This window comes from Pelmatolapia mariae, linkage group LG1 (genome assembly GCF_036321145.2).
Source record: "Pelmatolapia mariae isolate MD_Pm_ZW linkage group LG1, Pm_UMD_F_2, whole genome shotgun sequence".
Taxonomy (NCBI): domain Eukaryota; kingdom Metazoa; phylum Chordata; class Actinopteri; order Cichliformes; family Cichlidae; genus Pelmatolapia; species Pelmatolapia mariae.
The window spans coordinates 23,954,584-23,977,783 of record NC_086227.1 but is presented as its reverse complement, the minus strand read 5'-3'; the positions used below and the strand labels follow the sequence as shown (position 1 = coordinate 23,977,783).

At 37.5% G+C, this 23,200-nt stretch overlaps 2 protein-coding genes across 3 annotated transcripts; both read left to right on the top strand.

The window, feature by feature from the left end:
* The first annotated feature begins 165 nt into the window (after positions 1-165).
* Positions 166-2,750, top strand: LOC134629473 (cytochrome c oxidase subunit 4 isoform 1, mitochondrial). Its single transcript, XM_063476824.1, has 5 exons — positions 166-285; positions 1,043-1,119; positions 1,761-1,925; positions 2,134-2,265; positions 2,432-2,750. Exons 2-5 carry the CDS (start codon positions 1,044-1,046, stop codon positions 2,566-2,568), a joined length of 510 nt encoding a protein of 169 aa, XP_063332894.1. The 5' UTR covers positions 166-285; position 1,043; the 3' UTR covers positions 2,569-2,750.
* A 1,372-nt stretch (positions 2,751-4,122) lies between these two features.
* Positions 4,123-22,291, top strand: dusp22a (dual specificity phosphatase 22a). Of its 2 annotated transcripts, XM_063476811.1 has the most exons (7): positions 4,123-4,446; positions 5,203-5,236; positions 5,869-5,951; positions 7,344-7,393; positions 10,266-10,340; positions 10,555-10,726; positions 20,716-22,291. In XM_063476811.1, exons 1-7 carry the CDS (start codon positions 4,426-4,428, stop codon positions 20,917-20,919), a joined length of 639 nt encoding a protein of 212 aa, XP_063332881.1. In that variant the 5' UTR covers positions 4,123-4,425; the 3' UTR covers positions 20,920-22,291. The 2 variants fall into 2 exon arrangements, with proteins under 2 accessions (XP_063332881.1, XP_063332871.1); XM_063476801.1 differs by lacking the exon at positions 4,123-4,446 and having other exon boundaries at positions 5,097-5,236.
* Positions 22,292-23,200: the final 909 nt, after the last annotated feature.

The window sequence follows — 23,200 nt, the reverse complement described above, 5'->3', positions numbered from 1 at the left end:
CGATATGAGGTCGGAAGTACAGTTTGTGATGAGTTCATTAAGCCCTACAATTATCCGAAATGACAGCAGTCCTTTTATGCTGGATAAATTAGTCGGCGTGCACTCACAGAAGCTAATCTTACTTCCACCTTCCACTCGTTGCTGTAGCACCGGTGGTGCCGTAAATCAGAACTGTCGTAAAACGAGATCAGAGTCCATCCGGTCAAACGCACAATTTACGTTTTTCCGTTCCCAGTCACACTTCCTTCAGACTGTCGGCGGACGGGAGCAAGAAAGAGACAAGAGGTATGATTTTATTTATTTTTTTAAACTCAATAATAAAATACTTATCCTTCGTAGATATACATAATTTTAGCATCCACGCCATGTGCATCCTAGGAAAAAGTAACGGCTTGCGAAGAATCGCCTATTTTAACCGAAATAAGTAGTGACTTTGTCGGAGCGGATAGGAGCGAGGACTGGCTAATGTTCCGGGTAGCTGTCATTAGCATGTAGCATCAGATTTATGAAGGCGGGTTTGATGTGAAGATAGTACATGTTTCAGTCATCTGCCGTTATTACGCATTAATGTAGTTTCAGTCAATAGAAGAATGATGAATATTGCATGGTCGCATCAGAGAATCTGGTATTTCTACGAATATTTATCCCCTGGTGCTATGACCTTGTGTTTGTTGCTAATGCTAACATCAGGTTAGCCGGACGGTCGTAGTAAAACCAAAAACTTTGCACTCTTAACAATAAGCCCACCAACCTGGACGATTATTTCATGTAGGGAAATTTTACATATGGATGGTAACTGACTTATTTTAAAATGAGTCAGGATTTTATGTATATAAATAGCTTATAAAAGATTGTGATGCGTACTATGTAAATATGGAGCACCTACCCTGTGCAGCTTACTCTTTGTTATGTATGTACATGATCTCCTATTGAAACGGGGTTTACTCTAAAAATTAAAAGACAGAAACAATTGTAAAGTTATTTAACCTTTATTAGTGCTTAATACGGTTTCTTAATTTCTCTTATATGACGTTTTCCACAGAATGCTGGCAACCAGAGCCCTAAGCCTTATTGGCAAACGTGCCATTTCCACATCTGTCTGTGTGCGTGGAGGACATGGTAGGTATAAGACGAAATGCATTGAATGTGTTCTATTTATGGCTGGCAGTATAACAATAAACTCCGCTTGTGCCACTGACCTTTTGAAATCTCTGTTCATATACACCTAAACGTTTAAAATGTAGCTTCAGTTGGCCATTTAAAATAAATGAAGCTGTTTGTGTTGTAAAATTAATCCATGTTCTTCCTGTAATACCACATTTCTAATATGTAATGGGAGCTTGGCTGGTGTGAAGAAAAAAAACTTGTCTCTGGTAACTGACACCTTAAGTTTATGGCAATAGATTAAAGAAGATGCACCAGTTTTACAGCCAAAATTACACAGCGATAAAATGATTTTTTTTAAGAACAGATTACAATGGGTTTTACTTTATTAACAAAAAAACAGGCTTTTCAGGAGTGCTGTTGCTGCTGCAATGTTGCAGTTTATTATAGGTCAAATGAGAAACTAAACACTGCTCACAATCAGAAACCCCCACACACAAGTTTGTATGTGGAGGTTTTGTTTTTGTCTGCAGTTTCAAGTGGCAGTACATCTAAACAGTGATAAACAATACTACTGTTTAAAAAAAAAGCATTGACATGAAGTGAGGGATTATGTGTGAAAGTAATTTGATGAGTTACTGTGGTCTCCCCTGCAGGTGTTGCTAAGGTTGAGGACTATGCCCTCCCTGCCTACTTTGACAGGCGTGACAGCCCTCTCCCCGACGTCAGTTATGTGCAGAACCTGAGTGCAGAACAGAAGTCCCTGAAGGAGAAGGAGAAGGGCTCCTGGGTTGCACTCTCTAATGAGGAGAAGATTGCATGTAGGACTCAATAATGCTATAGTGTTGTTCACCCATTTATACTAATGTAATGTATAACTGCACCACTCCTATTATGTAGGATAGCGAGTACTAAAATTGTTTAAATTCATGCTAAATAATGGGAGTGATGTAATATTAAATTCCAAGAGTATTTGTGTTTCCAAATTCTTAAAAAAATGTAATCTAGAGTTGTTTTTCCACTTTACAGTGTACCGCATCAGCTTCAAGCAGAGCTTCGCTGAGATGAACCAGGGATCAGGAGAGTGGAAGTCTGTGGTTGGAGGAGTCCTCTTCTTCATTGGCTTCACTGGGCTTGTTGTGCTTTGGCAGAGGAAATATGGTAATTATGAAAAATATTGCTTATATGCAAAGAAACCTGTGTAATATCTAATGTTCAGCTGCCTCAGGTTTCCACGTTGGTTAAGTAAAGAATGCAGTATTGAACACATTTTTTTGCGGTATAATCTGGCTCATCACTTTACTCATTTGTTATTGTTTCTTTCCAGTGTATGGACCTGTTCCACATACGTTTGAGAGAGACTACAAGGAGAAGGAGCTGCAGAGAATGCTGGACATGAGAGTGGGCCCAGTGCAGGGTTTCTCAGCCCACTGGGACTACGAAAACAAGCAGTGGAAAAAGTAAAAGACCAAGAGGACCATAACAGTTCTATATACAGGCAGACCAACTCAAAGATACAAAAATACATATATTTCTGTATTTATCAGATGTCCACATTACCTCACATTACCTGTGATTTTTGGAAGACCACTTCCTCTTAAGGTCGTTGTGTATAATAAAAATAAAAATTGTTAAACTGGTTAAAACCTCTGATTAACTGTGTTAACTGTATGACTCCTTCAATAACACTGATTTTACATATCAGGTACAAACTATGGCAGCTAGATATAAAATTATTCTTAAGGTTGAAATATATCTAATATATATATCTGTTTGTTTATTATTTTCTGTAACCATAATCCTGAATTTTGAGTACATTTTGGTCTATGGACTGCTGAATATTGCTCCAGTACCTCTGAGGAAAATAAGATGCAACTATTTGGCTGTTTTTTCTTTTCTTTTTCTACCGAAGGGTGTAATGGACTGGTTCTTATATAGCCCTTTTCTACTCTGTCTGAGCACTCAAAGCGCTTTAGACAACTCTGTTCACCCATTTGCACAAGCACAATGGTCTTCCTATGTTAGTGCTTTCTAACATTCACTCGCATTTACAGCAGTTTGGGGTTAGTTGCCGAAGGATATTTGAAATGCAAACTGGAGCACACAGGGGTCAAACCACCAACCTTCCAATAATTAGGTGGCCTGCTCTACCGCCTGAGCTGTGATGGAGTTTATCAGAATCAGAAAAAGTTGTGGAGGAATTTGCATGAAAATTTTTACAAGATGTATGTCTTGGTTAATTGAAATCCGGATCCAGGAATGTTACTCTTGTGAGAGTAATGAATATTACAAAGAGAGGGAAATGTGTGTCATATCTTTACAAACATCACATTGACACAAGAACTTGGAAAACATCCTGTGCTTTTATGGGAGGACAAGCAGCCCCAAGGACCAGAATTTAGAGCCAATGTTTTACCATTATTGCCCGAAGAAAAGTGGCCAAACTGCATAATACTGCTCTGACGCAACAAACCAAAAATGGTATTTTAGTAAATAAATTAAATCAGAATCTGCCATAAAAACTTATTTCAATTTAAACATGCAGAAAAATGAAATTAGACTTAGCAGCAGCTAGCACTATAGGCTGTGTCACATGCAGACTTGGCCCCGGAAAGGATTGCTCCACCCCCACATCAAAGATCAAAACCTCATCTACTCGTTCTTTAGCTAAACACGGAGGTGTCTTGTGTCACAAAAGAATAATAATAATCACCAAAAATGTTTTTGCTGCCTGAAGGCATCAGCATACCATAGAGGGTTAGCATTAAAGACTAAACAACCACACAGGGTTACATTTGATCCCCGTTTACGAAAAATGTTCAAATCCAGGTGGGGCTGAGGCGGAATTGCAGCGATATCTATGGCTTTTTCTGTGTTCCTCATAAAATTACGTTTAAATCCTATACTGTATGCTAGGTCTGATTGTGAGCTTATCTCTAGCTTCCCCCTGAAGGTGTAAGCTGAGAAAGCACAGTTGTTGTATCGCCTGCAACATGCTGTGATGTCACACGCCGGATGAACCCGCAGCTGCACCCGCTTCACGTCAAAACAATCCGGAAGACGACACAGCATGATGGAACTGTTGTTGGGGCTGAAACGAGGTCAAAGCTAAAACAAATACAAGTGGTTTTTAAAGCAGTTTAATCTAATAATGCTGTTAAATATGAGGCAAAAGTAGCGTCTGAAGCGAAGGTTATTTAACCGCTTAAAGAGTCAGTCCAGTCACACAGGCTAACCTCGCATTTTGGATTCAAAGTCCATATCCTAGCTCTTCAACGCATTAAAGTCTTTTAGCTAACCGCAGACTGTTCCAGGGACACAATGGGCAACGGAATGAATAAGGTAGGTTTGCTGTTGTTGTTTATGTCATGTCATTACGCTGTTTGGGGGTGTTTTTGATGGTTAAAAGTCCAAAGCGTGGCTGGTAAACGCAGGCGCCAATCACTCGTCGCTAATCAATCACGTGACACGCTCTGCCCTGTCAAAAAAACCAAAATTTGAATCCAAGCCAGGGCTCCTGTGGTAGACTCTAACCTACAATACTGTTGTTTGCCAACCTTAAGTTAGGCGTCTGTGTCTGCATGTCATGTTTTGATGCTGTGATATTGCACTGTCATTGTTAATTGACAGTTAAAAGGGTCCTCCTAAAAAGAAAAATCTAACTCATGTTGCTTTTATTAAAAAGTAAGATTGTTTATATTGATTTCTTCCTAAAAATGAAATTGGTCATCCGCATCTATTTTGAACTGCCACAACAGTTTTCAGGTACTGTAGTGAAATACTTCATTAGATTCAATCCAGCACTTAATTACCTTCATACACCTATTGTTTCATAGGTATAGTACCAAAGCTGTACAGTAACAGTCAGTGGCTGTTTGCCACCCATCACATCATTCAGATAACCATGCATCATTGCTTCAAGCCTTGTATGGCCATAAGGAACGTTTCCTTTGCTCATAGCTCCACTAGGATCTTAAGCCTTAAGCTTTAAATCCAATCTGGCTCGAACCAGAACATTTGTTCTTTTCATGCGAGGTTCTTGAAGCTGAATTGTAATGAACATCTAAGTGCAACATGTCTGTGACTGCTCCTTCACAGGTTGTTGATGGACTCTACCTTGGGAATATAAGAGGTAAGACAAACATGTATGTAGATTTATTGCTTTAATTACATACAGTATAGAATGCCCAGTTGGGCCAGGTGTTTGGTGTAGCATTAGAGTACAATATTTTGCTCTGAGCACACTTTACATATTATCATTAATTCTCAAATAATGTTTAATTAGTGGAATTTTAACTCAACATAACGTAATCCTCTATATGAAAAGGTGAAAGCATATTTTTAACATAAGCCCTCCCTTTTAAGCACATATATTTGTAGCTTAAAGAGTAAAATAATGTAATATTGTAAAGTCTCGCCCACAAGAAAATTAAACTGCTATAATGTGTGGCATAAAAACCAAAATAACAATCCAGAGCCTTGTGTTTCACTCTAGTCCGACACAACCTCTTCAAGTTAATATGGCATTTGGAACATTCTAACTTTAGCTGCCTTGATGACGGTAAGAGTATATTGGCTAAATATAGCTAAAATGACAGGGACAAGTGACCACTAGCCCATCTGTACTAAGTAATGTTGCAGGATAACTAACTACTCACAGACCTGCTTCTGTAGCTGCTTGTAACTGGTCAAAGTCATGATTGTTTGTGTAAGATTCATACCAAAGGACCTGTTGAGATATGTTTCCCTCCCTCCTTGTCACAGATTCAGAAAACAGAGAAAGTTTATCTAAGAATGGCATCACACACATCCTGTCTGTGTACAACAATGCAAAACCGGTGTTTGAGGTTAGTGGGAAATCATGGTTAGTATTTCTGGATGTATTATGATTAAAAATGGCTACTTTCTGTGGAAAATCTTACCTGGTGTTTTTTTTAAGGTCATGCATGCAATTTTAATAATGTAATTTGTGCTTTCAGCCATCTGGGGGTGGTGATGAGTCATGGTTGGATTGCTTTGAAGTTTTGAGGCTGAGATTGACAGATACATTATGAGGTTCATGTGTATTAAAAGACAGAATCTTATGATGTGTAAAACTGTGACCTTTTTTTTTTTACTCTGGTAAAGAAAAAGGTTAAGTGTGAGAAATATAATTTAGAACACCGATATTCACCACCGCAGTATATCTCTGTAAGTTTCACATTGTCTCTGGTTTCACACACTGCTTACTGTAAATGCATTGTTTTGAGTGTTGGACACTGACCAAGACCAGGGGAACACATTAGATATTGATGTACAACCTGACTGACAAAAGGTTACAATGTTTTCTAAACAAAAACAAAATTCAATAAAACCCCATACCTCATATATATTAACTGAAAATTTTACAAATAAAACAGAAGAAATATTAAAAATAAATGTATGCTGATTTTGAAATTGATTCCAGCAATATCTTCCAGAAAGGGGACATGTTTACTACCGTGCGTGCCACTTCCTATTTTAATACAAACCTGTAAACATTTAGAAACTAAGGACACCAATTACTATAATTCTATAAGAACACCAATTACTATAATTTCTTTTTACGTATAAATTTAGTTTCTATCAGTTTGGAGCCTCCTTTGTTGTATTGTTATGACAGATTTTTTGTAATCTGCCACAAAAATATCAAAGTCAGTTGAACACAGAGACGCTTGCACTACTCAAGGCATGCTTATTTTAAATGCAGAAAGCTTTGGCAGCTTATGTTAATACACAATTTATATTGTTCAGCATTACTATGTTGCCTATGACATCAAAGGTCATTGGGGTTTGAAACGTGCTGTGATAATAAACAACAAAGTCCCTCCAAAGTCATCTCCTCTTCATAGAATAGAGTAGATTACAATAGCTCTTTGCTGTCATTGTACATGTACAACAAACTTGTTGGTGCTCCACACCAACTGTGGTTTTAACTGGTTTTAAGCTTGTTTTTGCATCCAGTAATTTCTTTTTAATCTATAATAATGTCATTCTTTAAATAATATTATACACCATATGTGATGAAATCTCAAATACTTAAAATTGTAATCTGGGAAACTATTCTTACACAGAGCGCTGAACTTCTCTTGAAGACACTGTCTTTTTGAAATGTACCACATCATGTCACTAATTCACTTGAGTGTCTTTTTATTAGTATTACACAACTTGTCCAATATTTAGTTGCCTGTCTCCTAACATTTTTCACTAATGTTTTGCAGGACATGACATACCTTTGCATTCATGCAGCTGATGCTTCCAGCCAGAACCTGTGAGTAAACGCGTACATGAAGGTTTAAAAACATTGGTGGATTCTTTTTCACCCTCTAGTATGTCTTGGTTCCTTTGCAAATTTCAAAATGTATGCAATAGACTATTTATAGGAGAGGAGAAGAGCAGTAACGCAAACATAGTAGTCATACATAGGAGTTACAGCCATCTAATGATAGATTAAAGTTATTTAATATTCACTTCATTTCATACTGTTCCTAAAGATTGAGCAAAAGAGGACTTTTATTTTTCATGTGCTTGTGAGAGAAAGGTTAAGTGAAAAAATAACAGATGAGTAAGTATGTTTAATGTGTCACTGTTCATCCAGAGTCTGACTTGTTGCTGCTCTGGGAGCTGCCGCTAACACGACACATTAGTCATAGCGGTCTTTGACCTCACACATCCCTTGTTGCTTTAAGTTTGAAGCATGAACTGAGGGGACAGTAAAGAGCCATTATTCAGTTGGAGTTTAAGCATTAAACTTTAGTGTCATATGACCCTGGTTGATGGCTTACTTTAAGGTCTTTATTGGCGTTGGAGAGGAATTACGTTGTTATGTCTGCACTAGTGCCCTACGTGGTTAGTCAGGGTTCATGCATAGGTACAAGTGGGACATTAGTAGGAATTTGATAAATCTCCAGTACATTATGTCAAAGACTTTACCTTGTTGGGTCAAAAAATCTCAGCGTTACTTTGAGCTCCACAGTTACTCAACCTCTCCTTGATTTAAAGGGGAACTTTATTTGCTTTAGTTTGTAAAAAAGTAGAACTGAGTCAAATGTAACTTAGTGAGAACTGAGGTTTAGTGGCTGGTTGGAAGTTGATGATTGTTGGGCTGGAGATGTCTGACCTCCACTGTCGCAATCAAGCGTCCTTCCCTCAGGCAGCAGAGGAAGGAAACCTAAGTGTGACATCTGGCTGTTTGCATCGACCACCCAGGGCTTTAATAAACCCCCTCTGTCACAATCGCTGGTCTGAGTGATGGGAGGGTGAGGCCAACTGCCGCCCCACCATGCATGCCATGATCTAGGGGCCCCTGTCATTACATGTGATGGCCTCTGTTACATGGTGATGGTACACAGCAGAAACTCTCTCACATGGATTTTGTAAAAGTTTAAAGCTTTCTGAAAAACCTTAACCTCTATGATTGCTTCAGTTCAGCAGAAAAGGATTAAGGTTGATGTGTTTAGATACTTCCTCACTAGGAATCATCACATACTATACAAAAGAAAACTAAAGTGACAGCAAATCTTAGACCTATGTCCTAAATCACAGAAATAATACTAATACAGCAAAACTGTGGTCAGACTGCAGAAACAGCCCTTTTTTTTTATTGTTATTCGTGCAGCAGACAACAAGAAGCATAACAAAATAAATGTATCTAGCAACTAGCAAGCAGATTAAACCTATTTAAGCTTCTGTGCATTTTGTGATGTCAGTGTTTTGTGAAATTCACACTGAAGACAGTAAATGCTATGAGGAATTCACACCCAAGACAGCAAGTGCTTAATTGAAATGGCATTAAATGTTATTTATATAGTTGCTAACAATGTATGTAGATATTTGTAGAGAGCCAGGGGTTCCCCTTTTTTTTGAACCTTCTCTGAGAATGTCTGTTAGTGTGCATAGAGCATGAAGGTGTAAACTTTTGCATTTGCATCAACGTGATGTGCTTTGGTCATAACTAAGGAAGCTCTTTTTTTTTAAAAAAAAAATTTTTGTTGTTGTTGTTGTTTTAAGCATATTAATATAATTATATTTTTAAAAACCACCATAGAAATGCAGAAGCTCATTTTGCATATTAAACATACAGTAATCTAACAGCTTTTTGTTGCTAGAGGACTATTTTTGTTCCAGTGTTCTCCTCACAGTCATTTTCTATTCAGTTCTACTTAACCGTAAATGTTTGTCACAACTTAGTTTTCTGCATATTAAACAAGACTGCCGGAAACTTCTGTGCTAGGATGACAGAAGAAAGTGCTGAGGAGACATCTTTTAAAGAAGAGTTTGGATCTCAGGAAGGAGGAAAAAAGTAAAGTGACAGTCTATTTTAGCCCCAGTCTGTTACCCTGTCTGCTATTGAGTAACCAGCATCTGCTCCTCAGGAGACAGCGCTATCAGCCATGCAATTCTTGATTATGCAAAACACCAGCAGTGTTTCCTGACAGTGTATAAGGAGGATATTTAAGGAACAGTAGCATTGCATTATGCTGCTTTATATTGGAAGATGTTTTGTGTGGATTTTGTGCGATCTTACAATTAGCGGTGATTTATTTTCTAAATTTACCCATGAAATAGCATTTGCTGTATTTTTGGTGTAAACCTAAAACATTGCCTCTGTTCACACTGAGTAACCCAGCGCTGGAAAAAGACCAAATTTTGCAGTTAAGACAAAATGACGGCATTTACTTCCCTTGTCTGTCCCTACTGTCTGTGCTCTGGTCGACCACAGACTCTCTGTTTGAGCATACCCAACCTCTTTCTCACATGACATCTTGGAGTAGCTGAAGGGAAAAAAAAGACACCACAGTATGTTCTCCTGTTTCTGAGATATAACATAAATCTGTTGAAACTACCTCACACATTTCTGAACTTATCTCTAAATCTGAGAGTAATCTGTAGTTTCTACAGCTAATCTTAGTATATTATTATGGTTTTAACAAACTGTATGGAACCACAATGTTTGGGCCTTCAACACAGTTTCAGTTCAAGGTGGCCTTTTTCATATCCTATAATGTGTATTCCATTTTTAGCTTTACACTCCTTAAATGTTACTATGACCTTAGTAAAAGTGAACTGTTGTTTTCTGTTTGATGAGCAATACTATATTGACTCAGAAAACTTTACGGTGCTTTTTTTTTATGTCTTTCCAGACTGCAGCATTTTAAAGAGTGCATTAGTTTCATCCATGAATGTCGCTTGAATGGTGGATCTTGTCTAGTTCACTGGTAGGTATTTACATCCAGCCAGCTTCCTACTCAAAACCAGAACAGATCAGCTGTCTTTTTTAGGTACTTTCACAGTCAACATGACATTTATCCTGATGGTTTGTGGCCTGTCCCATTTTTTTTTTACCAGTTAACCGTAGGAAGTAAGGTATTAAACATCCAGCTGCTTAATGAAAAGAACCAAATAAGCCAAATGTCCTTTGTGTTCTTGCAGCCTTGCAGGTGTATCAAGGAGCACTACCATGGTGGTGGCCTACCTGATGACTGTCACCCACTATAGCTGGGAGGAGTGTCTGTCTGCTGTCAAAGCTGTTCGTTCCTTTGTTGGGCCAAACTATGGCTTCCAGCAGCAGCTGCAGGAGTACCAGACTACACAAGTCTCAGAGGTAAACATGCAAAGAAACAGAGAAGACATGAATGCACACACACTGTACACTACCTACAGAATGCATCCAATTCCCTTTTACTACTTCAGTGTTTCAGCTTAAAGTCAAATTTTAAAGTGCTTTTTCTAGCAGTAGCTTAGTGGTATACTGGCATTCTGTAGAAACTCTTGTGCTCTGTTATTTGTGATACAGACCCACACACGTACATGCACACAGGATATGACACATACACCATTACACAGCACAGGCAGTCTGTGGTCAGTCTAGCAACTGTTAATCTGTTCAACTGATGCATACCTATTTATATTCTTTTTTTTTTAAATTGCTTGTAATTCTTGTTGAGGACAAGAAGTATTCGTTTGAAATGACAGATCTGAGATTTACAACTGGAAAACTAAACCAGCACACACGATCATCTTCTGTTATATGCAATGGTTTACAAACCCTCAAATATTTTAATATCACAATGGCATAATGGTCTTTTGTACACACAAGCCAATTACTCATTTTGTCAACGAGTAATCCAGTCTTTAAAATAGTACCTAAGTTCTTAATATTGCATTCAATCACTAACACATCTTAGTACTCTTATGTTCAGAACTCACAGCAAGGGTTTCTAATGCTTAACTGCTGCACATCAAGGAGAATCATCTCTGCATTTCTCACCTTTCTAAAAAGTTGCTTGTGTTTTGTTTTGTTTTTGCCACCAGCAGCTTCACAGGTTTGCATAGCTGTTTTAACTTTTAGAATGCCTAATCTGTGATCACACATTTAAAAAAATATTCCTGTAATGTTTTTAGTTTTGATTCCTGCACTTTCAGAATATCACCTTGCTCTTTTCTTATATATATAAATACATATATGCATAAGGTTGTCGTCAAGTTTACATCCACTCATCATGGGCATAAATGTCATTGTAATTTTGGGTTTTCATTGGGTGGAATCATTATGCAGCATACATCTTCAGTAACTTTAAAAAAACAAGAAGTGGGTGCACAAGTTTGAAGTTATTTTAGATTTTGTCTAATTCATACAGGATCAAAAGTAAAAATACATGCTCAAATATATACATAAACCCACACTAATATTTAGTTAAATGTTTCTTAGCAAGTTGCACATCGATCATGAGTGGCATCCATGTCCTTCTGTGGCCAGCTTATTCTTCCAGATGGGTAGCTGATGACCAATAAAGCATGTGTATTATAATATCTTAGATCTTATTCCCTCTATTGAGCTGGCTTCTGATCATCTTTTCTTTTACTCCATGGAGGTACTTCCAATGTGTAGATTACTGAGTTTTAGACTTTCTTCTCATCATTCTAAGCCATACTCAGGTTGGACTACTGTTCTTAGAGTCTTGATGTTTTGCTCTATCAACCAGTAGATGGTGCTTTGATTACCTGATCTTAGCCAGTCTGAACACCTGGATGAACACCTGCTGTTAGCATCCCACTTATTTGTTTTTTGCCAGGCTTTAGTGAAGTGCAGTTAGCTTCTTTACCCAGTACGTTTGGGTGTCAGGTCCTGGTCCTATTCAGGTCTTCATTCTGGAGACTTGTTATTGACTGTTTTTTGTTTTGAAAGGTTGCTTTGGTCTGCTCTTAGGCTGGTGTTGTGTGACACCTTTCTCTCCAAGATGTTCTTTCACTATTGCTCCTTTTCAGCCCTCATGCTATTGTACTTGCAGCTGAGAGTGTACCCTGGATAGGTCTTGGGAGAAAAGGCCATTTATTCCCATGGCCTCTGTCCAGAGCTGTGAGCCTTTGTTTGGTAGATTCTATGGACAACTTGTTGCACTTCCTATTGATCCAGGACCTAACTCCCATGACACACTTCTACACCTTTGGTAACCAACTAAAGGACTTACCACAATAAATTTTAAATGAAACAACTCAAATGCAGTTGAAGTGCAGACTTTCAGCTTTAATTTGGTGGTTTGAACAAAATAAATATGAGGAACTAAAGCATTTTTAACACACTCCCTTCATTTCAAGGGCTCAAAAGTAATTGGAGAAATTGAAAAACTAAAATCAAAATGTTCATTTCAAATACTTGGTTGAAAACCCTTTGCTGGCAATGATAGCCTGAAGTCTCGAACTCATGGACATCATCAGATGCTGGGTTTCTTCCTTTTTAATGCTCTGCCAGGCCTTTACTGCAGCTTCTTTCAGTTGTTGTTTGTTTGTGGGCCTTTCTGTCTGAAGTTTAGTCTACAACAAGTGAAATGCATGTTTATTGTGGTTAAGATCAGGTGACTGACTTGGCCATTCAAAAATATTCCACTTCTTTGCTTTGATAAACTCCTGGGTTGCTTTGGCTGTATGTTTTGCGTCATTGTCCTTTGTCATTGTATTATGAAATGCCGCCCAATCAATTTGGCTGCATTTAGCTGGATTTGAGCAGACAGTACATCTCTGAACACCCCAAAAATTAATTCAGCTGCTTTCTGTACTGTGTCACATCATCAAAAAGACACCTTAATGCCCACTCACATCCTGGGCCATTTGACCTCAGGAAATCACATGATAGGATGGGGCTAGGTTTCACAATGAGCTCACCCGAAACCTTGGCTGATTGTGACCTACACTCGTTTTCACACCTTGGCTCGTGTGATTAGGTAGAGGTCCCTCTTGGGGGGACACTCCCGCAGGGCTTAAATCTGGAACTCTCTACATTTTGACCCTAGAACTGAAGAAGCTTCTCACATGAGAGGTGAAACATCTTCAAGCAACAAGTCCAGACGCTTTTCTTTCCAAGCTCCTTAGACTACGATGACTTGGATGACTGAGAACCTTCACAGACATCATTAGTAAACACTAGCGTCCCAGTGCCACTGGCAGCTATGCATGCCCAAGCCATCATACTGCTTCCGCCGTGTTTTACAGATGATGTGGTATACTTTGGATCATGAGCTGTTCTTATAATGTTCTCAATACCTTTTTTTTCTTGCCATCATTCCAGTAGAGGTTGATCTTGGTTTCATGTGTCCAAAGAATGTTTTTTCAGAACTGTGCTGGCTTTTTTAGATGTTTTTTTTTTTCAATCTAGCCTTTCTATTCTTGAGGCTTATGAGTGGCTAGCACCTTGCTGTGAACCCTCTGTATTTAATTTCATGCAGTCTTTTTAAATTTTTTTAAATTTTTTTTATGGTGGACTTGAATGTCGCCTACCTCCTGGAGAGTATTGTTCACTTGGTTTGCTCTTCACCATGAAAATGATTCTGCGATCATCCACTACTGTTGTCTTCTGTGGATGTCTGAGTTCACTAGTGCTTTCTTTCTTTTTCAGGATTTACCAAACTATAGATTTGGCCACTCCTAATATTGTAGCAATTTCTCAATTTCTCTCTGGGTTTTTTCTGTTTTCACAGCTTAAGGATGGCTTGTTTTGCCAGCCTTTGAGTCAACTGTCCAAATACAGTGGGAACTAAGAAACTGCACCAAAGTTTAGAAGAAGATAATCATTTTTTAAAAAACTATGAATCAGATAAAGTCCACATAGTCCAGAAATAAAAACATGGCAATGCAAACTACCATAATGTGAATTTTAACTTCCTATTGTATGGTCTGTTCTAGAAAATATTTCCGGGTAAGTATGGTCGTGTATTCAAAGCAAATCTCAAATATATCCATGGTTTCCTTTAGCTTCAGCCATGTGGTGGACGCTTGTTGGCAACATTAAGAGTGGTCCTTCTCCTAACTTGAATTTAACAGAAAATCTCATCTTTTTGTAAACCTGACTCATCTTGGTGCCTACGCCTAACCAAAAAGCAAGACAAAGCCCAAGTAAACAAAAGTGAAAATGAAATTAAACAGTTCGTGAAACAGGACACAAACTGTGGTCTCCAGGTTCACAGTTTTGTGATTTAAACCACTGCCACCCTACCTGCCAGTATAATCTTTAAAACAAGCATTCTAAGTATCAGTTGCATGTTTACATTATAATTATCCAAAACATGTTTCAAACAACAGTTATTAACCAGATAAGTTTAGATTACTTCAGTTGTTCCCAAACGTTCTACCATTAGTTTAATAGGTAATGTTACTGTAAAGTGTTTTAATAATAATTTATTTATTATATATATTAATAATATAACATTTCAAACACTGGCAGCAGAGGTAAAATGTGGTTGTAGACAGGCTTAAACATTTTGCATAATTTTACCTAATTTATTTAGCGATAGCTCTAACTGTGTGATTCCATTCCATTGGCACTCGAGTAGTCGTTGCACACAGAAGGGGAACTGTAGGGGGTTTGCTGGGATTGCATTAGCTCGGTACTGCTCATCACGTGTTTAAGCATTACTGTCAGCATCTTGCAAAATAACATGACTGGAAAAAAAAAAGGTCATTATTTGTAGACTTTGCATTGACTTCGAGGATTTAAAGGGAAATGGGTTTTGTGTATTTGTGATTTTTCCCACATGTGTCTCAGATAGAAAGTGAAGAATCTGAATTCAGCAGTGTTTTCAATACAGCTCTAGCAACATTGTGTATCTATGGTCATGGTTACAGTGCATGTGAGATACAGTGTAATATACATAGTGACTAAAGCTTTGTAGTCTGTAGACATTCTGTAAAAGTTCAACAAAGGTTAGAAAAACAAGTTCCTGAAACTGAATGAATCAAAAAAGCTCCAGGCTTTTTAAATTTCAATTTCTCTAAAAAGCCTTAAATTGATCTATAAATTTGCTACAGATCATAATATTGTAACCCAGCCAAATGCTCGCTTGTAACTGGATCACTGAGTTGTCATTTACAAAAAGAACAATCTGACAATTGGAAAGCGTGTTTGTGTGGGTGTGCAGGTGCACTGGTGAGTGGTGGCAGTGATGACCGCAGATCTATCTGCTTATGAGTAGCATGATGAATTTAAAAAGGTGCAGATCTTTCATGTTGCCTTCATTGTGAAGTTGGGCAATAAACTGGAGCCTTGTCAGAATTTACTAATGTTATGACTTGAACAAATTCCTCATTGGGTGAGCTTCTACCGATTTTATGAGTTTCTACTTTCAGTTTGTGTACCATGTGTAATGCTTCTGACATGATTCATATTCTTTATCAAGATGGTATAATGACAGATAAGAGCAGGTGTTGTATAGGATTCAGATATGACTGAGTTTATTGATGGCTTATCTTAAATCTTTGCTTTGATTTGTTATTAATTTTTACAGTTCTGTTAATATTATGAGTCAGTCGTGCTCTGTTTGGTTTTTAGGGTGAGTGTGACAGTACTAATTTTAGGAAGATAGAGACTTTCACTTCATTAAAGAGTAAGGTATTGCACAAAATAATTGAATAATTCCTGGACATCATTTCAGCACCTCCCTTTTTGACCTTTTATTAAACAAACATTTAAATGTTTACTGCAAAGTAATGCTGCTGCATATAATACACTTATTGATAACTACCCCTTCTAGCGACTTCTAGTGTTTATATCTAGCTCTGAAAAGTCAAACTGTACTACAGTTCGGCCTGGGCAATGTGAGGAAAATCTAATATTGCGGGGGGGTTTTTTTTGGTTTTTTTTTTTAAGCTATATCACGATACACAATATATATATATCACGATATGTTTAAATAACCTCCAAAAACAAGTGTTATTTTCAAGCATGTAGTGCCTGAAATTGCACTGGTATACTCATTCAAATCAGCCATTCAATGTTTTTTTCCAACTTTGAATACAAAAACATCTGAATGAATTGAAATGTTTTATTTTAACCATTTTTTAACCATCAATTGCACAGAGGTTTTTCACGTATGAGAGTACTGTCACAGTAAGACTCTTTCTGTGGTCAACCCTAGACCAAGAACATTCACAGGTATCGCAGCTGGTTTATTTAACATTTTCTTTGGTGTGTAGGGAGACATTGACATGCAGAGTTTTAAAACATTGTTCATTTTGCAATGAATGACTTTTCAGCTGGTGGGAAAAATTTGGGGTACTGCTACCTTTTGCGGCAATAGTTTTACAGCACGTTTTGCAAATTACCGCATTTTGTTTGACGTCCTCCTTGTGAAATACAAATGGCAGTGAGTCTCATCCCCTCGCTCCTCTGAAATTCCCACTGTTGCCATATTTTCCGCTACCTGGTAGTATATAAACACACATGCTCACCGCATGTGTACCAGGTAGAAAGTTTTTCGGTTGGGAGGGGCTGATTAATGATGCATTTGCAGCATGTGGGGGAAAAATAAACCTCACAGTGAATTACATGCAGACAGTTCAATATTGCCATGGAAATTTATACTCGATGGTTACGATAAAGCCACTTTAACCGTCGTACATGGGAAAACTTGCAATATATCGAATATAGTCTATATATCGCCCACCCCTAACTACAATCATTTGAAGGAGTTCACTTCGGTGTTATTGGATCAGGAAATGACAAACTTTTTTTTAACAATGTGGAGCACCAAATTTTCATTCAACTCTCTCTTGCGCTCTCACTTACATATACACACACACACACACAAGCAGACACACTTCCCTTTTAAACACATAAGACAGTTTAAATTAAATTAAAATATACTTTAAATATAAATAATATAAATATTTCATAGACGGTTCAAAATACAGTCATATCTCTGGTGACATAGATATATATCTGTATATATAGATATATACAGATATATATCTATATATAGATATATATGATCACAAAGCTGCACAAATTGCATATAGGTTTAGAAAAAGAGGAACAAGAGTTGCATTTTCCATGAAAAAAACGAAACAAGTGTGTCACCATTTTAATTGCACTACTTTCTGTAAATTTAGCTTTTCGGTATGAATACTCAAACTATTCTTTTGACATGTTCTCTAATGAAACTTGGGTGGATATGTATTTATAGCTTATAATCCACCTGTTTCTCAATGTTAAGCAGACTAATGTACTGTTTGAAGACACTGTAGATCTGGTATGAGGCAACTTTGTTTCAAGGAGATCTGTGAATTTTGGGGAGGACAATGTATGTTGTATATTTGTTATTGTAACTTACAGTATGAATACAGTTATACTAAAAAGTCACTATACTCGCAAATCTAAAAAAAAAAAAAAGTAATATTGTAAAAGTTTTTTTTAATTTCAAATAACTTAATTTTAAAATGTAAAGTTTACTATATCCTGAATTCATTACATGGTGAAACATTGCAATTTTTTGTTTTAATTGTGTTGATATGGATTTTAGCTCATGAAAATCAGAAGATTACTATTCAGTGTAAATATTGTGCATGTCTCAGTCTAGTTCAATACATGCAACCACAATCATGGGAAAGACTGCTGAGTTGACAGTTGTCCAGATGATCATCAACGCCCTCCCCAAGGAGGGCAAGCCACAGGAAATCATTGGTAAAAAAAAACAAAAACTTGCTGTTCCCAGAGTGTTATATGAAAGCATATTAATGGTAAGCTGACTGAGGGGGAAAAATGTGGTAGGAAAAGTAACTGGGATGACCACAGCCTTGAGAGAAAAGTTGAGCCAAGAAATTGGGTGAATTTCACAAGGAGTGGACAGAGGCTGGTGTTAGTGCATCAGGAGCCAACAAAGCACACTCTTTGGCAAAGGAGCTACAACTGTCACGTTCATAATATCAGTCATATGCTGAATCAGAGACAGTATCAAAGAAGACTTATGTGGCTAAGGAGAAAAAGAACTGGACTTTTGCTCAGTGGGACAAAATCCTCTTTTCAGGTGAAAGTAGAAGTTTATTTGGGAACTTAAGTTCTAGAATCTGAAGTAAAACCATGGAGGCACTGAATCCAAGGTGTTGGAAGTCCAGCGGGAAATTTCCACAGTCTGACGATTTGGGGTGCCATTTTATCTTTTGGTGCTTTTTGTGGTTAGTCCAGTCAAAGTCAGTGCAGCTGTCTACCAGATTTTTAGAGTACTCCAAGCATACATCTGCTGACAAGCTTTATGGGGATGGTGGTTTCCTTTTCCAGCAGAACTCATCACCTGCCCACAGTGTCTCATGCCAAATGCCAGAAAGTTGATTCTATTCATCTAGATGTAGTGTTTTTAGTGGGAGAAACATTTTGTCACTCATCTAAGTGACGAATGCTTCAGATGAACATGGATGATTGAGCAGACTCTACTACCAAAGGTTTGGTAACCATGGCATTACCATGCTTGACTGGCCAGCCAACTCTATTGCGTCTGACCTTAACCCCACAGATAATCTATGAGGAAGATAAGAAACACCTGAGCCAAAAATAAAGACAGGCTAAAGACAGGCTAAAGCCGTGCTTGCGGCACTGCCGAAGTGTTCAGTAACACCTCAGCAGTGCCACAAGCTAATTGCTTCGATGCCACACTCCACTGATGCAGTATTTAGTGGTAAAGGAGCTCGAAGTATTGTGTATTAATTAGAGATGGACCGATCCGATATTAAGTATCGGTATCGGTCCGATACTGACCTAAATTACTGGATCGGATATCGGCGAGAAATAAAAAATGTAATCCGATCCATTAAATATCAAAAAAACACCTCACAAAACTTGCAACATGGCGTAACTCGGCTCCTAACCGTAGCACGTCGGAGCAGTGTGCATCACGTGATAGAGCGGCTGCGTGCCTGGAGCCTTGCTAGCAATCCCGCATTTCATCTCCAAGGAAGTTATCCCAGAGAGAAGTAAAGCAAGTGTGTAAGTTCATCTCTGAATGTTTGTACAGCGTTCCCACGTTAAGCTTAACAACGGATATGTGGAGCGACTGCCTCTTCTCTCTCTCTCTCTCTCTCCCTCTCCTGCCGCTACTTCATGAAACTGCTTAATGATCAGCTGATCGGCTTTTCTGTCGCGAGTCCGTCTCTCTTCTTTGTTTTTGGCCCACTTTGCACCAGAAAGAGGAAACCAGCAGCTGAACAACAGCAGCACGTTTAACCTTGATAAGCTGTTGTTAGAATTTAGAATTTAATATTTCTTTCTACACCAGGATCTTTTTCTACGCAGCTGACGGCTGGTAACTGTGCAGGGGCGGATCTAGCAAAGTTTAGCCAGGGGGGCCGATGGGGCATGAACAGGGAAAGGGGGCACAAAGACATACTTTTCTTTTCTATTCTCATTTAAAATGTCTAGCTTTTAATAAATAGATATCTGAATCTTACACCCAAAGTTTTAATCTGATGTAAAATGTATAGAAGTCCATTACTGTATATAGTAACTGTTAAGTCTAATATACCCTAGTAAGCTATAGTGCTTTTTCCTTTGGGAAGATACCATTTGTGCAGTTTGCAATTCTGTTGAAGAAAGACATTGAATCTATTTAGTTATTCTTGAAAAATAATTTAATTCTGTGCATTTTTTTTCACACTGCATCAAATAAAAGTTGATTACTTCGATTAAGCATCATGAGGTGGGGGGTGGTTACCTTTTTTTTTTTTTTTTTTTTTGCTGGGAGTTTGCAACCCTATTAGTTAGGTTGCTTATTTCTGCTAAGTACTCTTTAAAATACCAGAATAGTAAGGATGGTGCAGGTTTAAGTTTATTTGATTGATCAGTACTGCTGAACTATGAAATATTTTGGGTGCAGTGTATATTTTACATACAGGTATAACAGAATAGCTTTAGTGTTGTTGTTTATTTAAACTTGAGTATGAACTTAGACAAAATGCAGCAATACATTAAAAAACAGTTTTATTGATTAAAAAACACACTATATCGGATTCATATCGGTATCGGACATAAAAAAGTGGTATCGTGCCATCTCTAGTATTAATGAATGTACTTGTCAGAAATTGGATATTTCTTATGGTAAATTCTTTTTCAATTTGAAAAATTGTATTAATTTGAGATACTGGATTTCTGATTTTCATAAGCTATGAATCATTGTCATTAAAAAACAAAAAACAAATAAGGCTTAAAATATTTGCCTGTTGCATGTATATTAAATATATGGCAGTGAGTTATGTAAAATTGTATTATGTAGTTTGACCTTAACCATAAAAAATGTTATTTTAATTAACTGTTTTCCTTTCCCCTCTCATCTTCAGTACAGAGTATGGTTACAGTCAAGTTTCCGTCCCAGTCCATTCAATGACCAGGAGCAGGTGAGTGCCCTGCTGAGCCAGTACACAGAGCAACAGCAGAGCCAGAAGAGGGGAGGTGATCACAGCTGGATAACTGTCAGTGGCTACCCATCCATGCGATCCAATGCTGACGCTGATGCTGATGGTGATGATGAAGGAACCAGCTGAAACACAAGTCTGGTCATGCCAAACTTGTACCCATTGCTGCCTGGAAATAGGCAGTACCTACTATTCTGTACTCATTTCCAAATCAACCCTCAGTCATAGCTAACCTACATGTATTCATACAACTCTAAAAGCATAAGATAATATAAATCCCCTCTTACATATCGAGCACTTTTTACTTTATTCGCGTCTGTTTTTTTTAAGAAGAGATGGAGGTTGATTTAGAATTGTGCTACAGACCTATAACCACTACCAGTACCCGCCACAGTCCCTTACAACCAAAACAGGGGTATTGGTGCTCACAGACGCCTTACTCTAAACACCTCAGCACCTTAGCCATGATGAGTGATGACCTTTGTTTCCACATGGACTCCTGCAATGTTCAGCTCAGCAGCCTTAATGCCATAATCAACTAACGGCATCTTAAATGAACATTTTGCCTAAAGTTATATAAATATCCAGTCTGTTAAATCTCAGTTAAATCTAAAACCAAACTGATGGTTGATTTGATATGTACAAGTTTGCAAATCAGCACTGCTTTTTGTGTTTGTAGGTTTGACAGCATGAAATTTGTTGTTACATTCATCCTACCTATAAATAGCTGCAACATACATCATAAGCATTGTACTAGCCACCTACAAAAATCATAAAACAATGAGTTTATCACTGCCTATGTAATTTACAGTATTCATGTTGACATAGTTGGATACTGCTCTTTCAGTATAGTTAGCACTTTCACTTTCATTTGGTTCATCGTAGAGAAAATTCCAAGCTGTGTACACCCACTTGTACCAATATTTGTTACAAAATCTAGTATCAGCAATCCACACCAAAACAACAAAACAAGTCTTTATATAAACTAGTAGAATATTGTGAGGCTAAAAAGAAAACTGTTATCAGTTCCCAGCAATTATTTCTTCATTGCATTCATTGCAGGGCTGAGAGGACTGGTACTAAGTTATCCCTCACCAGGCACACAGGATTAAAGAAGAGCCAAACCTTTTTAAGTAGGTTGACACACGGAGACCGCACTGTGGACATTACAAAAAACCCACTATGAGTGACACCTAAAAATACATTGAAAACGAGGCAAAATGTTCCTTTAAGTTTATTAACAGCAGGTTAAATTTGGGAATTTGAATTTAAAGTATAACTACATATTCAGGACGTCTGTAGTCCAAATGTTAAAGTCTTCCTGATTTTACCGAAGCTCTGATGTTATCTTTTTACTGTGTCAAAACAGATTTTTAAAGAATTTCTGTTTATAGTTTTGTGGATAATGTTTGTTGTCCTAATTGTCTATTTATGGTGTTTTGTTTGTTGTGTTTTATAATGAAATGCAGTGATGGAGAAAAAAATGGAATTGTTAATAAATCCACCCTATGAAGATAACGGTGTGTCTTTGTCTTTATAGTAAAGCATAAAAAGCAGATTTAGCTCGAGATGTATATTTGAGGATAAAACATTAGAATGGTTAAAATAATGTAATGAATTTCATTTTTTTCCTTAAGGTTTTCATTGTTTTACATAATGAAACAAATATCAGTCTAAAATAAGGATTACGTTATGAAGCCAGCCTTCCAAGAAGTGAAGTGTAAGTCTTTCCTTGGAATTCGTTCCTGCTGGGCTGGTGGGGTTGCTTCCAGTTTCCTCCTCTAAACAGCAGTATCTGTCTGAAAGTGTGTATTTTTTTTTTCTTTTCTGAAAGTGTGTATTTACTTAATATTCCTTTACACACCAAGTGGGGGGTGGGTTGTAATCACATAGGCATGTCCAGACAGGTTAACTGTTGGCAGGATTTCCAGAGAACTACCTTACAGTTAAGCAAAATATTAAAATGCTAACTGGAAGCCTTCTGTTAGGACATGTATAATGAATTGAACTGAATCCCAATTAAATCTCTCAAGTCTTGTTTTTTTATCAGATGATGAAATTATTTAAATCACTCTACATGTGCATAAAGAATAGAGTATTTAATTAGCTCGCTACTTTATTTTTTTGTATTCTACTTTTTTGGTGTACACAAGTTCATATGCCTATGTTCATATAAAAGTGAGAAGCAGATTGATGTTTCTGTTTGAAATCTTAGTTCATTTATGACAGTAAGTGTCAGTTTCTGTAATAAACAGGCACATTAGTCCCTAAATGATGTCACAGGGATTGGACAGAGAATAACAGTAAATGTTTTTACTGGGAAGAATAATAATTAATGTTTTGTTTTAATAATACGCTGCGGTTCCCCGTTTTGAGCCTAATATTTCACATATTATCACGATCGTTTTAA